Source organism: Epinephelus lanceolatus, chromosome 18, assembly GCF_041903045.1.
Source record: "Epinephelus lanceolatus isolate andai-2023 chromosome 18, ASM4190304v1, whole genome shotgun sequence".
Lineage (NCBI taxonomy): Eukaryota > Metazoa > Chordata > Actinopteri > Perciformes > Serranidae > Epinephelus > Epinephelus lanceolatus.
Genome location: NC_135751.1, coordinates 42,772,593 through 42,790,000, shown reverse-complemented (window position 1 = coordinate 42,790,000; position 17,408 = coordinate 42,772,593). Strand labels below are relative to the sequence as shown.

Sequence of the window (17,408 nt, the reverse complement as noted above, 5' to 3'; positions counted from 1 at the left end):
TACACAGTTAACCCGCCTCCGGTGCTCTCCTCCCCGGCCGGGCTCGGCCGACCCTCCCCCGGTTTATTGTGGGGAGTCGGCCGAAGGAAATGTCGGCCGTGAGTCGGTGGAGATGCCCCGCTTTGTCCCGATTAATTCATGCTGGGGCTGAACCCGACCGAGAGGAGACGGGCCAAGGTCAGGGAGCCCTGCTGCGGCTCAGACCGTCTGTGTGAGTCCAGTCCGCCTCAGACCTCAGACCTCAGACTCACTGGGACTTTTACAGAGTTTAATGTGTGCGATCAAAACAACGCGTGTGTGAACAGACCCGGGTTATGTGTGTGTGAATGCACCTGAGACACCGTGAACACCTCCTGCAGGGAGACGAGGGGAGTCCGGTGTGAGGAGGTGTGAGGAGGTTTGTGTCGGCTGCAGCGCAGACTCAGTTTGTTTACATGATGTGAAGCTTCAGAGGGAAAAGTTGGAAGGAAATAGAAAGACTGTGATTGGCTGCTGCTCAGAGCTCAGATTCAAATCTGTGTGTGAATGATGGGACGCTTCATCTGTGTGATGTGTGTTCATCATGAGGAGAGCGATCAGGAACGAGTCAGAGGATCAATAAATCACTGATGATCAAGTTTAGTTTTATTTATAAAGCTCAACATCACAGATCAGTTTGTCTCTGAGCCTCACAGCAGACGTCCCTCCGTCCTCTGTCCTCACAGCTGATCAGGACAAACTCCCCAAAAAACATTTAACAGGGAAAAATGTAAGAAACCTCAGGAAACACAAACATAAACAAAAAGGAGAAACAAACAAACAAGTCAGCAGTGTGACAGAGGGAGGACCTCGGTATAGATGGATCTACTTTCCAGATATTTTAGCGACTTGTTGTCAATGTTGTTTCCGACCACAGTGACAGAGGGAGTTCAGTCTTTCCCTCTCACATGTATTAATATGATATTTACCCAAAATAATGACGAGATTAACAACATGTGAAATGTTTGCATCCAGGTTGTCCATAAAATAAATGACGTCAGCATAACTTTTATTTTCTATTTGTGATGATAACGAGGGCCAGGTGTGAAGATCAGACCAAACAAATGTACACGTGCACATTGGAAGAATCCAGAAGGAGGAACAATCTGAATTTGAATTTTTTTGTGAAGAAAGTTATTTTGACTTCAGGAGCAACAGGACACGATGAGAAAATAAAATAGAGTTTTTCCTCAGAGGGACGTCAGTATCATCCCGAACAGAGCGTGAGTTAAAGTCCCCCAGAGTGTTTTCTTTTGGAATTAAACTAATCATTTAGTTAAAACATTTTTTATGCAGCGAGTTAATGAGTGTGTTCACACGGACAGTTTAATTCCCTTCATTCAGAATGAAAGTTCATTCTAGTGCTGCACGATGTGATAAAAATGTGCGATTGTGATTTGAGTGGACAATATCGCGATTGTGATTACAGTATAATAAATAAATGGTATCATGAGTCTTGTTGCTTGATTCAGTGTTTCAGACAGTGTGTTAATGACCATCAACAGACTGAGCACAGTCAAACACGCTGCTCACACAGCAGCGCAGCACGACACTGTACACACAGCGGAGCGAGCCTGTGTTGCGTTCAGGCGTTGTCACGTAAATGACAAATTCCAGCACCATAGCACAACACAGCAGCATGTCAAGTGGGCCGAACCCACCCAGAATTTTTCATTTGTTATTATATAGTTTGTTATGGAGTCCGTGATTTCCCCGTGACACTTACAGATGTTTGCGTAACTGTGCTTGGATGTTGTTGTATGAGGCTCTGGTGTCTTTCAGTTGTCTCTTTGTCTCATTCTTCCTACTTTCCTCTGTGCTGTCTCAAGTGTTGATATAGATTGGTCGTGTTGCCGCGGAACATGGCGATTTTAACGTTTAAACTTTTACACAGCACGTCTTTCTGTTCAACGTCGCTGTACCTGAATCCAAAGTATCGCCATGTGATAGACGTTGCATTTTTTTCGCCACTAACTCAGCCTGTTCATGGTCATGCTCATGCTCTTCTTCAGCGTCTGTGTTGGTCACTGCTGCACGCCGGCTGGTCACCTGACCATACGTGCTGCACACACCAGGACAGCTTGTGGGCGTGATGTCGACAAACTCCACACACTACAGGAGAGGCAGTCACGTTCACAGGCACACACGTTAACATTTATGTACATTAAATCGCAAATCGCAGCCTTTTATGCGGTTATGTAATCGCACAGCCTGACATCACGATTACGATTAGATTAATTGCACAGGTTAAGCCGGCTGCAGTTGTTGCCAGGTTAAACGGTCCGTGCAGTGAACTAACGAGACGGAAAAAAATTGGCGTCACTGCAAACTCTGAATCCATGGCAATGGTTCAGCATATTTACTTATATATAAACGGAAGTCGAAAACAGAAATTCGCCTCCTCCACTCAAATCAAACCGGAATGCCAAAAAATCATGGATCTGACCCCAGAGGCTGTATTCGGTGTTTGCTGGAAGTCAGACGCCAAATACAGCCGATGGGTTCCGAGAATGCTCGCGATCTTATGTGGAGCTGTTAGCGGGGACTTAGCTGTTTTATAAAAGGTAAGAGTCTCACTCCTACCACTATTTTTGGCTGAGATATACCGTCTAGAAAGTGGGATCATAACTTTCACGTTTCATATGGCTTTATTTGGTGATATTTTATGGTGTTTCTGTGTCATAAACAACATCAGCTATCATAATCACACCTGATTTCAATAAGGTACAATGTTTGAAGCTGGCTGAGTGTTGTTTGATCACTGATAGGACTGTTTTGAAGCAGAGTAACCCACTTGTCATTTGGAGCTCCGCCTGGATCTTTTCATGGTAAAAACACTGTAGAATGGTCATACTTTGAGCAGTCTTCTTCAAATTTGAAACAAGTGTTCATTGATAGTGTGCCTACAGCCCCACAGTGTCATTTACCTGCTCAGATGAAGCCACAGACAGTTATTCATCCTGAAACACATTTTTTATTTTATTTTAGGCAAAATCTTCAACTTTTTACTGACTTCAGAGGCCCATTACTCTGTCTCTGTATCACCTAGAGTGTTTCTGACACTTTCACAAGAAACTTCAGAGAGTTTTCTTTCTGGCAAGACCTCATGCATGCATGTAGTCAGAGCGGTTCAGAAGCTACAGTCATTTTAATGTGGGTATGTCATTTTAGGCGCTTTTGCTACAAAATGGGGGTGGAGTTAGAGTTGTCACTAGGGTTGGGAATGATTAACGATTCGACTGGATATCCTGTTTGACAAGCGAGAGATACGGCTGCGTCGGTAGCAGCCTCCTCAATCGATACGAATCAGCCATGAATCCTTAGATGAATCGATTGTAGAGTCATGGATCGGGTATCGCGAGACTAGCAATCGGTTGACTGGCTTTAACAGTTTGCATCTCTAAAACAACGCGAGAGTCGGCGGCATGCTCCGTAGCAGGCATTACTGACAAGGATAATGGATGTAAACATCAGCGCCAGCTTGACCAGTGGAGCTGAGGAACAGAAGCTAATGCTGGTTGGATAAACCAGAGAGCAGCCAAGCCTCAGCAGAAACTAAGGGCGAATCCTGCCGGTTGTGGGTTGAACAGGGGGTCACAGACACAGACAGAAATATGCATTCCTGTCAAATACGGCGGCCATAGTGCTCCGCCACTCAAGATAACGGCTTACCGGCGACCGAGAAGCCCGGCTCCAGGTCCAAGAAGTCTTCGTCGGTATCATGACTGCCCAAAAATACCTGAACAGCCAAGCTGTGGCAGCACCAGCACACAGATATGTGACGTGTCAGAGGAGAAACGAGCCGTTCACATTTCCACAAACCTCACCGACTGTTCTTTACTTGTCAGGGGAGGAGGGTGGCTGGTTGATTTTTATTTTATTTATTTATTTTATTTTGATCCCCCCTATGTAAATCATTTATAGATGCTGTTTTTGAAGTATGAATAAGTCAATAAGTAATTTATTCCATTGAAATATCATTGATGTATTATAGAAAAGTGATTTATCTTTTTATAAATGACAAACACAGAGTGTAGCAAACACAGAGAAATAGTCTGACATGCTTTCAGTAATAAGCTGCTAGTCATCACAGTCCATGATATCAACTAATAACAGGAGATGTCAGATTCTGCCCCTACATTGCATGTTATTGTTTTATTCTGCTTTATGTTTATATTGTACAGCGTTATGATAAACTTTATTCCAGACTCAAGTCCATATAAGATACATACAAAAACACAGACAATGTGTGATTTTGTTGTTGTTTGTCTTTTTATTTTATTTTTGCCAGTGCCATACAGCAACAATGCTTGGGGATGTGGTCTTTTACAAATTTGAAAATACTGTAAGAATGTCACTTTTATAGAATTGGCTTCTTTATTTTATAATATATGATTAATGTCTACATCAACAAATGTTAACCATAGAATCGTATCGAATCATAACGAATCGTTCTGTATTAAAAATATATCGTTTTTGAATTGTATTGTAACCCGTGTATCTAGATACATATTGAATCGTCTATCACAGAGAGATTCCCAACCCTAGTTGTCACGATACTAAAATTTCAAACTCGATATCGATACCCAGGAAAATATTCAATACTCGATACCATTTTTGATACAGCAGCAAAAAATTAAGAGGCATGTCATTTTTTAAATAAAGATCAGAACAGTAACATCAATGATAACAACAAAAAATCCCCCCAAAATAAATAACAACCAGAAACAAGATCTGTCCATACAAATGTATTTATCTACAGCCCTGTTTATTTTCTGTGCTTCTGGTGAATTGGCACCATATTTTCATTGCTGATCAAATAGAGTTGGTAGTTTAGGCTCAGGAGGCTCCTGTTTCTACCTCACTGTGTGATCAGAGAACCAGGGGTTACGGGAGAAACCAAACGTTTCAGCTTCAATCTGTGACTTTACAGTTAACATAACTTTCAGACACACATAATTGTGTTGTCCTGTTAAACTAACACTGTCTGTTAATGTTACAGACGGGCAGGACTGATAAAGTTTTCTGCTTAGCTCCCACATTAACGTTACAAGTTATATTTTAGTTTGATGCTGGCGACACCAGCTGCTCAGCTGCTAGTGAGGGGAGGGGCTGTACCTGCCGTCTGCAGCGTGCTGTGTTCACTTCACTAAATATTACCAAAGAGCGCTTTTTCCTTTATCATTTTTGACCCAAACTGGCTGCTCTGATCCTCCTGCAGCCGTGCTGGCCATATTACAGCAACAGAAATGTGCGCATGCATGCACAGCAACGACAACAAGCCGGGTTGCAGCGAGGGCTCTGTGCCTGCCAGACGCTGCCTGCACAGCACGTGTCCGTCGGACCCGTCGCACGCACCCGACAGGCGCTGAGGTGGCGTGCACTGTTAGTATCGATACTTTTGTCAGTTAGTAATTTGTATTTGTCATATTAGTTAGTTATAATAAAATTAATTGATACTTGGGTGATGATACGATATCGCTATACAGAAATATCACGAGACTTTGCTGTATTGATTTTATTTTTTCCGCCCCTCATACATCATGTTGTTTTGTTGCAGTGGGTCAGTCTGATTCTAAGGATTTATAGTTTCATGAAATTAAATGACCTCACACGTAATGTTATATAACAGTGAATTTATTTTCTGTAGGTTAGCCGTTGACATAACGTAGCTTCGGTTTACATCAGCTCAGAGCTGCACGATAAATCGTTGCAGCATCGACACTGCGCTCTTAAATTGTGCGCTGAAGGACATGCAGTGTCGAGTACTCAGCTCGTCTGTTGCTTGACACAAATGGAAAACTGTCACGGTTCTTATTTTCCAGGACTTATACTGGCTGATCTTTCAGCTTTTAGATGTTACGTGTACTAGGGGTGAGTTCGTGTACAAAAATCTCTAAACGTTGAGAGTGGGTAATTTTTTTTCGTGTAAACGTTTACACGGGTTTCACCGCTGGGTGGTGGTATTGCATTATACCAGTAAAGCCCCAGTTATCCGAATACCAACCGAACGGGCCATTTAACCAACAGTTACAGGCCGCCACTCCGAAATATCGCCATTCCAACGGTCCGCCATCCTGAATTCTGAATCCCTGAGTCCTGACAGTAAGCTATGGCGAGCCTGTAGAAGCCGGAATTGTGTGCGCTTTTACGCACGCGGGTGTAGGCTATCACGGATATTTGATGTGGGAAAGATGTAGCCAGATGTATTACCTGTTTTTAAGCAGCACTGAGATATGTGGCTCGTCCGTCCGTCCGTAGCATGAGTCATGTGCGCCACTCCACCACCTAGGGCCACGTAGGGCTGGACGATTAATCGAATTTTAATCATGATTTCGATTTTGGCTTCTCACGATCATAAAAACATTATAATCGAAGAAAAACGATTAATGCGCCGCACGGCGTGGCGTGTATGTAAGTGAATGAACCTGTGTTATGTGCAGCAGCAGCAAGCGTGTGACGTGTGTGGATCAATAATATGTGGAGCAAGCGATTGAGAACATGGCAGAAAGGCAGCCTTTGGTTGAGAAGAAAGGTAGGACAACTTCAGTCATCTGTCATTGTCACGCTGTCGTGTCTGCCCCCCAAGGCAACATGAGCGGAAAAAAAAAGTCCAAAAAAATGAATAACTTACAAATTATGGCGAAAAGGTAGTTTCTTGCAACCCTAGAATTAAGATAAAAATATTCACAAATGAAAAAACACTTCTGGTTGCTGATAAGTAGTGTTTAACTTTTGATTTACCACTAAAAATTAAAACCCTCGGCGCACTGCAGCGCAAGCAGACAGATGCGCGACTCGGAGCAGCATGTGTCACTGACACCAGACCGGTGGAAAATGTCACCATCAGCATATTATTTTACATCAGTAAAATCTATTTTATCATTATTTTGAGTCACATCATTGAAAGAATTTAGCTGTCTGTGTTCAAGCAGGATAATAGGTCTTCATTCATTGCACGTCGGGCTTTCTATTTCCTTGTCGGAGATGGTGTTGTGTTCAAGGTCCCCCCCAAAAAAACGGGAGGAAAAAAAAGGCCGAATATTCAAGTTTTTTTTTTCACAATCGAATCCCGTGCTGTCGAACTTGGGTCAGCCCTAGTATTTATTTTTATTTGTTGTTTTTATTGCTATTATTATTTTAATTTACTATTATTTATTTATTTTTTTTTACTTGTTTAATTGTTACCAACTTATTTCTGGCTGTTCTTTTAAGTTATAATTAAAGTTGAGTTTTGGTGGAGTTTTGAAATCAATGAATAGGCGTGTTTATTAATCGTGATTATTATTTTTGCCATAATTGTCCAGCCCTAACGACCCGTGCGTAAAAGCGCAAACAATTTCGTGTCCTCTTCACCCACTTAACGAACACGCCGTTTTAATAGAACGGAGCACGTAGGCTACTGACCTGTTGCCAGACCCAGTCTTACACATTTCTTGTCATATTCACAGTCTATCACAGTTAGTCAACAATTAGTATCACCCCCCTCCCCCCTAAAAAAAAAAAAAAAAAAAGTTTTTCGTGTACTAATTTTTCACTCTCGTGAAGTAGTGTGGTGGCGTTTGATACAGGAAGCGAGACTCTTCTGTGTGTGTGTGTGTGTGTGTGTAAAAGTATTGCAACCAGGCTGCTAACTGCAGCAGACACAGTGCATGGTGCACAAGTGCATGGTTTTATGAAATTAAAATTTTATTCCTGGTCCTTGAAAAGTCCTGGAAAGTTTTGAAACTTTGTCCATGAGAATGTGTTGAAACTGTTTAAAGACTGAATTCAGTTTTACTGTCGTCACACAAAGAAAACGACATGCAGGTTAACTTCTGACTGATGTGCACAGTAAAAGAGAGTAGAATAGAAATAGAAACAAAACTGGGTCAAAATTCTGTTTATTTTTTTGTTTTTAATTTTTAGTCTTTAATTCTGCTCAACTTAATTTTACTCATACACCACCTCACACACAAACATGCAGCTCAGAGTGCTTTACTGCAAAACAACTTAAAGGAGAACTGAAGTTTTATGAGATTAGAAAATTATATATTATATAACAATAGGAATATAAAATATTATTTAAAAAAGCAAAAAAAAAGTTAAGTAAGCTATAAAATAGAGTAAAAATAAACATCATGATAAACCAAGTTAAAATTAGAAAAATGAAATATTGAAAATCAGATTTAAATGATTAATAGTGAGAGTTTGTCAATATTCAGAGGCAACGTTTCACAGATTAATAAAAACAGAAAACACTCTGACTTGTGTGAGACACATGGAGACAGATTAGTGTCAATATTATCCGTGTGAACTGGTTATTAATGCGTCATCTGTAAATATAAAAACACTTCACACAAAGACATAAAAAAGTAAACTCAAATAACAATTTGGAAAATACAAAATTCCACAAATTAAAAAAATATATCTGTGAGTACATTCAGTTATTTACAAATATGTATAAAACTTTACTGAATATGTTTTTGACAACAGATATTTGTGAATCTCAGTTATCAGTATCTCAGTAGTCCGGGATTTACTGAGCTCTGAGTTCTTGTGGTGTTTGAGGAGATTCCAGGAGTCCTTGAGAAAGCTGCAGGGTCCTTGAGGACATGAATGGACCTCTGTCCTTTTGTTTGAAAGTCATCAAAAATCAAAGTGACAAAACACTATTTCTAAGATATTAAAGAAGAAAAACAAAATGCACATCTGAACATCAGCTAAAGTAGAAACTAAATCTTGCCTCCTGAACCAACACGTGTCCACAGCCAGAGTCGGTTTATGATGATAGAAAACAAACAAAAAAATCAATATTTTCAGTGTGTCTCAGGTCATGAGGAACAACAGTAGTAACGTGTCAGACATATTTAACACAGTGTAAATGTGATGGAGGAATTCGGAGGCTGAAGTCTTGGTTGTCGTCGTTGTGTCGGCAGGTGCAGCGTTCTCCATCAGTGCCACGTGACGTCAGGAACAAACAGCAGTGTGTCAACATCAGACCATCCGTGTGTCGCTCAGTCACATCCTCACAGGCGGCTCCATGATTCGTTCATTTCAGGACTCAAAATAAAACGATAACTGACCCCTGAGAAACGACTGAAGAAAAAACTATGATCGTCAGTAACTGTGAACAGCAGCACACAGCGGATGAACTGTCATTGCTCATAATTCCTAGTGCAGTAACGAACATACAGCAAACATACATTTAACATGGACACGACATGACAGAACATTAAAGTGCACTGTGAATACTCAAAAGAATAAAAATAGGCGAGTGCAGAGGAATAAATATTGCATATTAATGAACTGATAAAACAATAAATGATAATCTGGGTAACAATTAAAATGAGTTGCAGAGTAAAAACATTAGAAACATATGTATAGGATCATGTGCAATCATTCTGCTGTTCTCTGCTGCTAACCAAGAAAAGAAACTTGGTTTTATTTTTCTTTTAAGAAAAAAAATCTACCTGTACAACAGAAGTCAGTTTGTCTTCCTGTGGTATTGAAAATTGTATTTAATATTGAACATTTTTAAGTAATTGTGTCCAAAATGTCAGTATTGTGACAACACTTCATTGGAGAAGCTGCAACAACAGAACATTTGTCGTGTTTGCCTAAAAATGGACTGAAAAGATTAATTGGTTATCAAAACTGTTGCCAATTCATTGTTTTAGTTTTTTTTTGCAGATTAATGAACAGTGTTTAATGTTTTGGGCTTTTAGTTTTCTAAGCGTAGAGCTTTGACAAGTTAAATGCTAGACATGTCCCGATCCGATCACATGATCGGAAATCGGGGCCAATCACGTGGTTTCAGACTCGATCGGAATCGGAAGTTACATCCCGATCAGGGATCAGATATAGGCCTGTGACATATCAGATACATGTCAGGGTTTTCCCTATTTGTCTAAAGCAAGACGTGCCGCATGGGGGGCGTTCAGATGTAGCTCTTTTGCACTCTCAAACCCATTACTTTTACTGTAGACGTGCGTCATGTGCGCTCATAACCCAAAGCGACGCCAGTGGTGCGCCTTCGGTGCAACGCGCTTGTTTTTCGTGCACGTCCGTGTGGGAGTGAGTGAGGTGGGGGCAGACAGGCAGGTGAGGGAGGGATAAAGGGAAAGAGGCTGGTGATTGAGAAAGACATGATAAGCTATTTTATTTTTGACCAAATGTTCTTGTTGTTGACTAATGGATAATGGAATTAATATTATACCGTGGAGCTACTGTACTATTATCATACAGTGAGGTTTTGATATCATGACATGTCTTACAATACTGCAATAAATGTCATGGGCTTGTTATTGGGGTACAGTATTGTAATATTGTGAGATTGTGATATTGTTACATCCCTAGTAGAGCACAAAGAACAGAAAAATAGTGGGATGATACAGTTAATCTACAGTAAAAAATTTTTACTGCATTGCCAAAGTATCGGATCGGGACTCGGTATCGGCGGATACTCAAAATCAAATGACTCGGACTCGGACTCAGGGGCAAAAAAATGTGATCAAAAAATGTGATCGGGACATCCCTATTAAATGCTATATTTAGAATATTTCAACGGCTTCTCCGCCGTCTATGTTCTCATTCAAGCCACCAGACTCCATTGACAAAACATAGTAATTTAACATCAGTGAACACAGCAGCTGCTGGTCGACCGCTGCCTCCATCAGTTAGTGTGTTTGTGTCACTGTGTGACTTTGGTGAATCTGAACAAACCCTTAGAAACACCAAAGTCACACAGTGACACAAACACACCAACTGATTTCAGCAGCTCCTGTATTCACTGATGTTAAATCACTGTTTTTCTCAAAGGAGTCTGGCTTTGAACATTTTGGTGGTCAAAGGTCATGGTCACTGTGACCTTGCATCCGTGTCATTCTCATAATTGCGATATCTCAAGAACACTTTGAGGGAATTTCCTAGAATTTGGCACAAATGTCCACTTTGAGTCACAGATGATCAAAGTAAAATTTTGTGGTCGAAGGGCAATGTCACTGTGATCTAGTCCGTTGCAAAACATATTTTGAGTTAAACTCCATGTTTTAAAAAAAAATAAATGTGATCAGGTTTAAATGGGGTGGTAAGTTGCTTCTTTGGTAACCCTCTTCTTTTCTGCTTCGTCTTGTCTCCACAGTGATACCTCATTGGCTGGTGTGACCCCTGCAGGCCCGCCACCTCCCAAGGTGGGCCCCAATTGGCTGGACCTGCACTGGGGAGAAAATGGCTGCTACCACCACCCTCAACTGAATAGCTAAGCCCCACTGTTTCCTCCTCCACCTCCCTAACGTCACCGTTCATTGCTGTGTTGTGAACCGTGATTCCCTCCGACTGATTTGCTTTAGAGTACTATGGCAATGCATGATATGAGTCGTGCCAAGGGTTTCCCCTGTAAAGAGTGTGATATGGTTTGTCCGAGTACTCCAAGTCTTCTAGAGCATATGAAAGCACATTATCAGCAAGAAGAGAACGGACGCTTTGAGTGTGAACAGTGTGGCCGAATTTACAAGCACGCAGCGAGCCTAGCTAATCATAAAAAGTCTCACGAAGTGGGTTCATTCCAGTGTCCTGTTTGTACGCGTACGCTGCCCAACGCGGTAGCTTTGAAGAACCACCTACGTATCCATACATTGTCCCCTAGTAGTGCACACACAGAAGAAGAGAGCGAAGAAGTAGCTGAAGAAGCAGGCCACGACGAGAGGGACTACGGCCTCGCCCAAGACCTCTCGGACGGGTTTGGACGCTCCCATTTGAATAATAGTGGTATGGGACATAGTGTCCTGCAAAGCCACGAGACAGACGACCACGGAAAAAAAGGCTCCCCTGAATCTGACGACGCTTGGGACAGACCATTCAAGTGCGATCAGTGTGACAGAACCTACCGGCACCACGGTAGCCTGGTGAACCACAAGAAGTGTCACCAGCAAGGAACGTTTAAGTGCTCTGTGTGTTTTAAACAATTTAGCAACCTGGCTGCCCTAAACAGCCACGAGAGAACTCACTCGAAGTTCAAGACCCCTGGGGCCTCCATGGTGAGCAGTAGCAGTAGCAGCAGCAGCCTCCATGGCTCGGAGCGCAGCAGTGTCTCCCAGTCGTCCCAGAGCGACAACACTGCCTCTTGTTTCTGCCACCTGTGCCAGATAGCGCTACCGAGCAAGACAGACTTTCAGGAGCACATCCTGCTGCACAACACGGCCACACCCTCCCTCGGCCTGCCACGTAGTTTCCCAGGCATCATGCCCCACAACCTGAGTGCAGTTCGATCCCCAGCGTACACCCCTGCCCTGGGGGACCCTCTGCCTCTGCCACCCCTCCCCAGTGACAAAAGAGGTCCCTACGACCCCATAATGGGCCCTCCAGTCAACAATCCCATCTACACATGTGCATACTGTGGCGCAGGACACCCAGATCTGGAGACCCTAAAAGTCCACTATCTGACCCATGACCCCCACCCTGCGTCCCATGGCCAGGACAGCGCCATCCTCAACTCAGACATAAGCTCTGGATCACAGGGCTCAGTGTCTTCTCCCTCCGGAGGCCGTGTGCCCCAGGCCAACTCTCCAGATGACGGAGAGCGGCGTTTTAAGTGCGGGGAGTGTGGCAAAAGCTATCGGCATGCAGGAAGCCTGGTCAACCACAAACGCTGCCATCAGACAGGCCACTACCAGTGCACCATCTGCTGTAAGCAGTACCCTCACTTGGCAGCGCTACACAGCCACCTGCGGAGCCACAAAGGGCGTCCCTCCAACCAGCCTATTAATAACGACAGCAATGACTGGCTTTCACCAGAGCCGCTCACTCTGGACTCCCAGCAGAGCTACGTCCAGGAAGGCAGTGGTGCGACCACTCCAATCTCACTGCCAGGAAACCTTGGTGATGCTGCCCACTTTGTACCAGACGGTGGCCACAGCAGTGGGTTGGACTCTCTTGAGTTCCACGATCGCTTTGATGGCAGCTCACTTTCCCAGAGCAGCTCTGCTCACCGTCAGGCTGACAGACACGTGTGTGCTGACTGCGGTGAGATGTATGGAGATGTATCCGGCATCAAGTCGCACATGTGTCCCCGCCGTGGCCAGCAGTCGCAGCAGAGCAACATGTCCAACGGGTTTATGGGGAATATGAACTACCACAGCTCCAGTGGAACCTCGCTGCCAGCTGGAAGCTCCAGCAACTTGAAAGAAGGCAGCAGCCAACGACAATACTCCCAGAGCGGAGGCAAGAGGATGGGCAGCAATGACAAAGACGACGATGATGATGGAGAAGTGTATCAGTGTTCAGTGTGTGGCAACCACTACGCCAGCCTCAGAGCCCTCAGGAGTCACCTGCGTAGTCATGCCAATAACCCAACGGGGCCAGGACCTTCCAACCTGGAGCAAGAGTGGAGGATGATCTGCTCCACCTGTGGCCAGAGCTTCTCCAGGAAACAGGACCTCCTGAATCACCAGTTAGTCCATGGCCCCCAGAGGCCGGATGGCCAGCAACAGGGTATTGTAGGCAGCTCAGCTAATGGCAGTGACAAGATGGATGGACGCAACCACATCTGTGTTGACTGTGGCATGTTTTTTGCCGATCGCCACCACCTGATCACCCACCTGTGCCCCGGTAAAAATCGGGCCAGCTCACTGAGCAAGCAGGGTCTGAATGGAGCCAAAGGAATGTCTGGAGGGGATGGCGTCGGCGGTGGAGTTGCCGGAGGAAGCCGTGATGTTGGTGGCGATGGACGTAGACCTATGGTTGACCAAAGTGACAAACCCCACAAGTGTGACCAGTGTGGACGAGGGTACAGACACCCCTGCTCACTCCTTAACCACAAAAAGTCCCATAAGACGGGTGTTTTCCGCTGCTTGGTGTGCCAGAAACGCTACTACAATCTGCTGGCTCTCAAGAATCACCAAAGGACCCACTTTGATCTAAAGAGGTACATCTATCCATTTTTACTTCATTTGGGCAGATCTTTTAAAGTTGGCTTAAAGGGATAGTGCACCCAAAAATGAAAATTCAGCCATTATCTACTCACTCTCATACCGAGGGAGGCTCTGGTGAAGTTTTAGAGTCCTCACATCCCTTGCAGAGATCGGCGGGGGGAGCGGCTAGCTCACCTTATGGCTGACGGCGCCCCAGACTAACGTCCAAGAACACAAAATTGAAACCACAAAATATCTCCAACATGCTCGTCCGTAGTGATCCAAGTGTCCTGACGCCCCGACGTAAAAAGTTGTTTCAAAAAACCTGTTTTTAGCCTCACTGTAGCCTGTAGCTCTGACTGCTTCTCTGTGCTCCGTGCTCACGTGTGCACGCTTGCGCGAGACCAGCAAAAGCACGAGCTTTGCTTACCTGTGTCTACATTACGTGACACGTGCACCACAGGGAGAGACAACAGTAACCACATATCCGAGACCAACGCCATTGTCCGCCTGAACTACGGTAGAAATGAATGATTTACTCCTGCCTTTTCTTCCAGTTGATCTTGGGGAAGTAACAAAATGTGTCCAGAACACCACGGGTCAGAAGTGCTGGAAACTCAGGGTGATCGGTGATGCACGGTCTCTGAAGAGCAGCAGTCTCGTCAGTACTGATGTCCAGATTCTCAAGTGCAGGCATCACCAATTCCCAGTCTGAGCAGCAAAGACTTTCCTCATCCGTTGGCATTGCTTTGCATTTGAAACAACTACACCACCAGGTTTCCAGTGCTCGACTCCGGTATTCTGCGGCTGGCTGAGGCTCATGAGCTGCGGCAGCTGCTTCGTCCAGTAGCCTGAGTTCCGTCCGTATACTCGGGCTCAAACAAATACGGCTCAACAAAGAAATGCTGTTCCTCCTCAGTTTCAAAGTCTTCAGACATGTTGGGCTGTCCTTTGCTAAAAGACTGTAGTGCAAATTATCTTTTAGCTCTGTGGTTACTGTTGTCTCCCCCTGTGGTGCACGTGTCACGTGATGTAAAGACAGGTAAGCAAAGCTCATGCTTTCGCTGGTCTCGTGCAGGCGCGCACACGTGAGTGCGGAGCACAGAGAAGCAGTCAGAGCTACAGGCTACAATGAGGCTAAAAACAGAGTTCAAATGACGTTTTTCGAAACAACTTTTTATGTTGCGGCTGCAGCACACTTGGATCGCTATGGATGAGCAGTATGGAGCTATTTTGTGGTTTCAATTTTGTGTTCTTGGACGTTAGTCTGGGGCGCCGTCTGCCATTAGGTGTGCTATCCGCTCCGATCTCCGCCAGGGATGTGAGCATTCCTCAGCATGAGGGTGAGTAGATAATGGCTGAAATTTCATTTTTGGGTGCACTATCCCTTTAAGAACTTCATGTTTAAAACCAAATTAGTGTTGTGTATGTTTTGATTTAATCCCGTCCATCAGCTGAAACATTAAAACCACTGACAGGTGACGTGAATAACTTTGATCATCTTGTTACATTGATTTTCTTTGTGAAGAATCCTTTGGCCCTGACATTCATGTGGATGTCACCCGACACTCCACCCACCCAGTTGTTGCAGAAGTCCCCCCTTTCTGATTGAGCATATGTGGGACGTGCTGGTATCCCACCTCACAACCCGCAGGACCCAAAGATCCCCCACCAACACCCAGACATACCCAGAGGTCTGGTGTCCATGCCTCAACAGGGGGTACTTGGTCTGTAACAGTGTTTGGGTGGATGGAGCATGTCATTCACATGAATGTCGGAACGAAAGGTTCCCCACAGAACATTGTCTTGTAACGAAATGATTAATGCCATTTACTCTGTCAGTGGGTTTAATGTTTCATCTGATGGGTAAATACTGAGGGAACAGAGTCAAGATTTCATCACAGTCAAGGTCCCAAACTGATGATGTGATTGTGATTTTTCAGCTTGAAATGGAGACATGGGCTGATGAGATTCAGCTTTAGTTTTTGTAGAATGCCTTCCAGTGAGGACATTCAGATTTTTAACTGCGCTGAGTCCATTTGTTGTCAGATGTGTTGCACATGGTGCCAGGACTGCCAGCCTTACTAGGACTTTGACTTCTGGGTTGCAGTGAATGAGGATCATGTTAAACACCACCATATTGGTTGAAGTTAATAGCTTTAATGGATTGTGTCTTCTTCATCTCTGTCCATTCATGCTGCAGGCACAAGTGTGAGGAATGCGGCAAGGCTTTCAAGATCCAAAAGCAGCTGATCAACCACCTCCGTCTCCACGAGGAGCACCGAGCCAAAGGTCTTGTTCGGACCGGCCCCAACGGTTCCCGCTTCCAGCAGCCCGGACCATCTCAGATGCAGACTATGAGAGGAGAGTCGTCAAAGAGTCAGCCAATGGGCATGAAATACAGCCATCAAGGGTTCAAGAAGCCCTACTCCTCCGCTGGAACTTCCAGGCCCCAGAAGTTTGATCCAGCTGAAAGTGGACGGCGGCCTTTTGCCTGTGAAGAATGTGGCAAAACATACCGCCACGCTGGCAGCCTGGCTAATCACAAGAACCTCCATAAAATCGGAGAGTACCACTGCAATGTTTGCAACTCCACGTACCCCAACAGGCTGGCAATGAAAAACCACCTACGCCTCCACTTTGCCCAGAAGAAGCACAACTGCCAAGAATGCGGCAAAGGCTTCCGCACCCAGAGGCAGCTAGCTACCCACACTACAGCCGGCCTGTGCAAAGGGCCGCAGGGCCCCGGGGCCCAGATGGATTTTGAGTGTGATGGCTGCTGTGAAGGCTTTGCCACGGCCGATGAGCTCGCAGCCCATGACTGCCCAGCCCAGCACCTGCCTTCATCCTCCTCCACCAACAGCTCCACCAACATCAGCATGGAGAGAAGCTCTGTGGACTTGGACTCTGATGAGAGACCCTATGCCTGTGACCTGTGCAGCTGTGCCTACAAACATGCAAGCTCCTTGCTGAACCACAAACACACCCACAAGACGGGCAACTTCCGGTGCAACTTCTGCGACAAGCCCTACACCAACTACATGGCGTTGCGCAACCACATGCGCATCCACACGCAGCGAAAGAAGCACATCTGCCACACGTGTGGGAAAGCTTTCCGGCTGGCCAGGTTCCTCCGAAACCACCAGAAGGTCCACGAGGAGGGCGCCACCCCCTTCGGCTGCCCCACCTGTGGGAAGAGTTTCCAGGGGAGATCCGGCCTAGCCAGGCACCGCTGCGGGGACAACCAGGTAGGCATGGAAGTCAGGAGGAAGGCCACTGCACCCACGGGAGAGGGCGACGAGTGTCGGTACACGTGAGTTCTCGTCAGTTGTTTGTGATTCTTCGAAGTTGGAAAAAAAAATAGTGAAGATAAATTTAGGTCTCTACGTGTCTATTACAGGTATATGATCTCCAATCCGGCTTCCTTGGGACCATACGCGTGCCGGAATTCGGATTTTTCTGAAGTTTGGACAAATTGAATTAGTGGAGAGACCAGATAAG

The 17,408-nt window shown here is 44.9% G+C and overlaps 1 protein-coding gene across 1 annotated transcript in view; it reads left to right on the top strand.

Annotated features, from left to right (window-relative positions):
• LOC117267776 (zinc finger protein 646) overlaps nucleotides 1–17,408 on the top strand; it is a 59,087-nt gene that overhangs the window by 1,153 nt on the left and 40,526 nt on the right. Inside the window, exons 2-3 of the mRNA XM_033643780.2 lie at nucleotides 11,141–13,921; nucleotides 16,111–17,220. Of these exons, the coding sequence (XP_033499671.1) occupies nucleotides 11,355–13,921; nucleotides 16,111–17,220 (3,677 nt within the window). The 5' untranslated portion in view covers nucleotides 11,141–11,354. The remainder of the gene's footprint in view (nucleotides 1–11,140; nucleotides 13,922–16,110; nucleotides 17,221–17,408) is intronic.